Consider the following 1,456-nt stretch of genomic DNA (forward strand, 5'->3'; position numbering starts at 1 on the left):
TGTGAAAAGATCTGGCTCCCTGATCAGCTCACAGAGCATAATTTGTGTGGTGGAATATGAACCTGGGCTTAGAGAAAGAAGGAAACTGGGAGAGGAGGAGGCAACCCCAGGCAAACTCTCACATGGCAGCACCAGAGAAAATCATCTTCCCTCCCCCTTTCATCTTTACCCAGAAAGATACCACCCACATGCAAATGACCACCTGTGTGACCTGATGAAATTACAGGGCACATTGACTTAAATTCAGGCTTCTTCTCATTCTGGAAAAATATTTTCTGACAGGCAAAGAAATCACCCATAAGAAAATGAAAACCTCCTGGTTCTTCCTCTTTTTGGTGGCAGCTTCCAGATGTGAGTGTCTCAGGATTCAGACATGAAGGTAATGGGGATGTTGCATCTGAGCACCTGACTCACTGAGTTTCTCCTTGTCCTCAGGTGTCCTGTCCCAGGTGCAGCTGAAGGAGTCAGGACCTAGCCAGGTGAAGGCCTCACAGACCCTGTCCCTCACCTGCTCTGTCTCTGGATTCTCTTTAACCTACTATGCAGTGGGATGGAAGCGACAGGCCCCTGGAAAGGGGCAGGAGGAGGTTGGAACAATATGGAGAAGTGGAAGCACAAACTATAACCCAGCTTTTCAGTCACGAGTCGCCATCACCAGAGACACCTCCAAGAATGAAGTTTATTTAAAGCTGAGCAGCGTGACACCCGAGGACACGGCCACATATTACTGTGGGATAGACACAGTGAGGGGAAGTCAGGGTGAGCCCAGACAAAAACCTCCCATGAGGGCATAGGAGGGGCTGGGCTGCAGGGAGCACTTGGGACCACCAGGGGGCAGTCAGGGGCCATCCCCAGGAACAGATGCAGAGAGGGGCTGGGTGGAGTTTCCTGGCCTTCCTGGGGTTTCCTCTTCTTGCTCCACAGCATGAAACTGCAGAGAACTGTGATTACATATTTTCTAGTTCATGCTATGTTGTATCTGAGATTAAAAAACAGAATAGGTATTGCTTGTTATTTCCTGTGTGTGTGTGTGTGTGTATAAATACACACATATACATACATATCTATTATATAAAATTATATATAAATTGATACATTGTTTGGTTTGACCCCTCCTTTTACATTTGCTTGAAATTGTGAACAAAACTTGTATTCACAACCTCTGTGAAGTTATTTCTCTCAACTGAAAAAGTGGGAAATCCTGTCAGGGATGTGGGTGAATCATCCAAATGTCTCACTCTGTTCCCACCATCTCTGTGGCTTCAAGGATCAGGTTCATGCACTTACATTAAGACTTTTATAAATTATGATTCCATGCAAAGGTCAAACAGTTAATCCCACCCTTCAGACACAGACACACACACACACACAGACAGGTTTCAAAAAAATACATTAATATTTAAAAAGGAAGAAAGAGGGTAGGGATTGGGCATTTGATTCTGAAAGAGTAAAGAAT

The 1,456-nt window shown here is 45.1% G+C and overlaps 1 gene segment (V, D, J or C); it reads left to right on the forward strand.

Annotated features, from left to right (window-relative positions):
- The first annotated feature begins 253 nt into the window (after positions 1-253).
- LOC119515972 lies at positions 254-794 on the forward strand. The segment is given in 2 exon segments: positions 254-351; positions 436-794. Coding segments are annotated over 2 exon segments (405 nt in total).
- Positions 795-1,456: the final 662 nt, after the last annotated feature.

The sequence above is a fragment of the Choloepus didactylus genome, chromosome 19 (assembly GCF_015220235.1).
Source record: "Choloepus didactylus isolate mChoDid1 chromosome 19, mChoDid1.pri, whole genome shotgun sequence".
Classification (NCBI taxonomy): domain Eukaryota; kingdom Metazoa; phylum Chordata; class Mammalia; order Pilosa; family Megalonychidae; genus Choloepus; species Choloepus didactylus.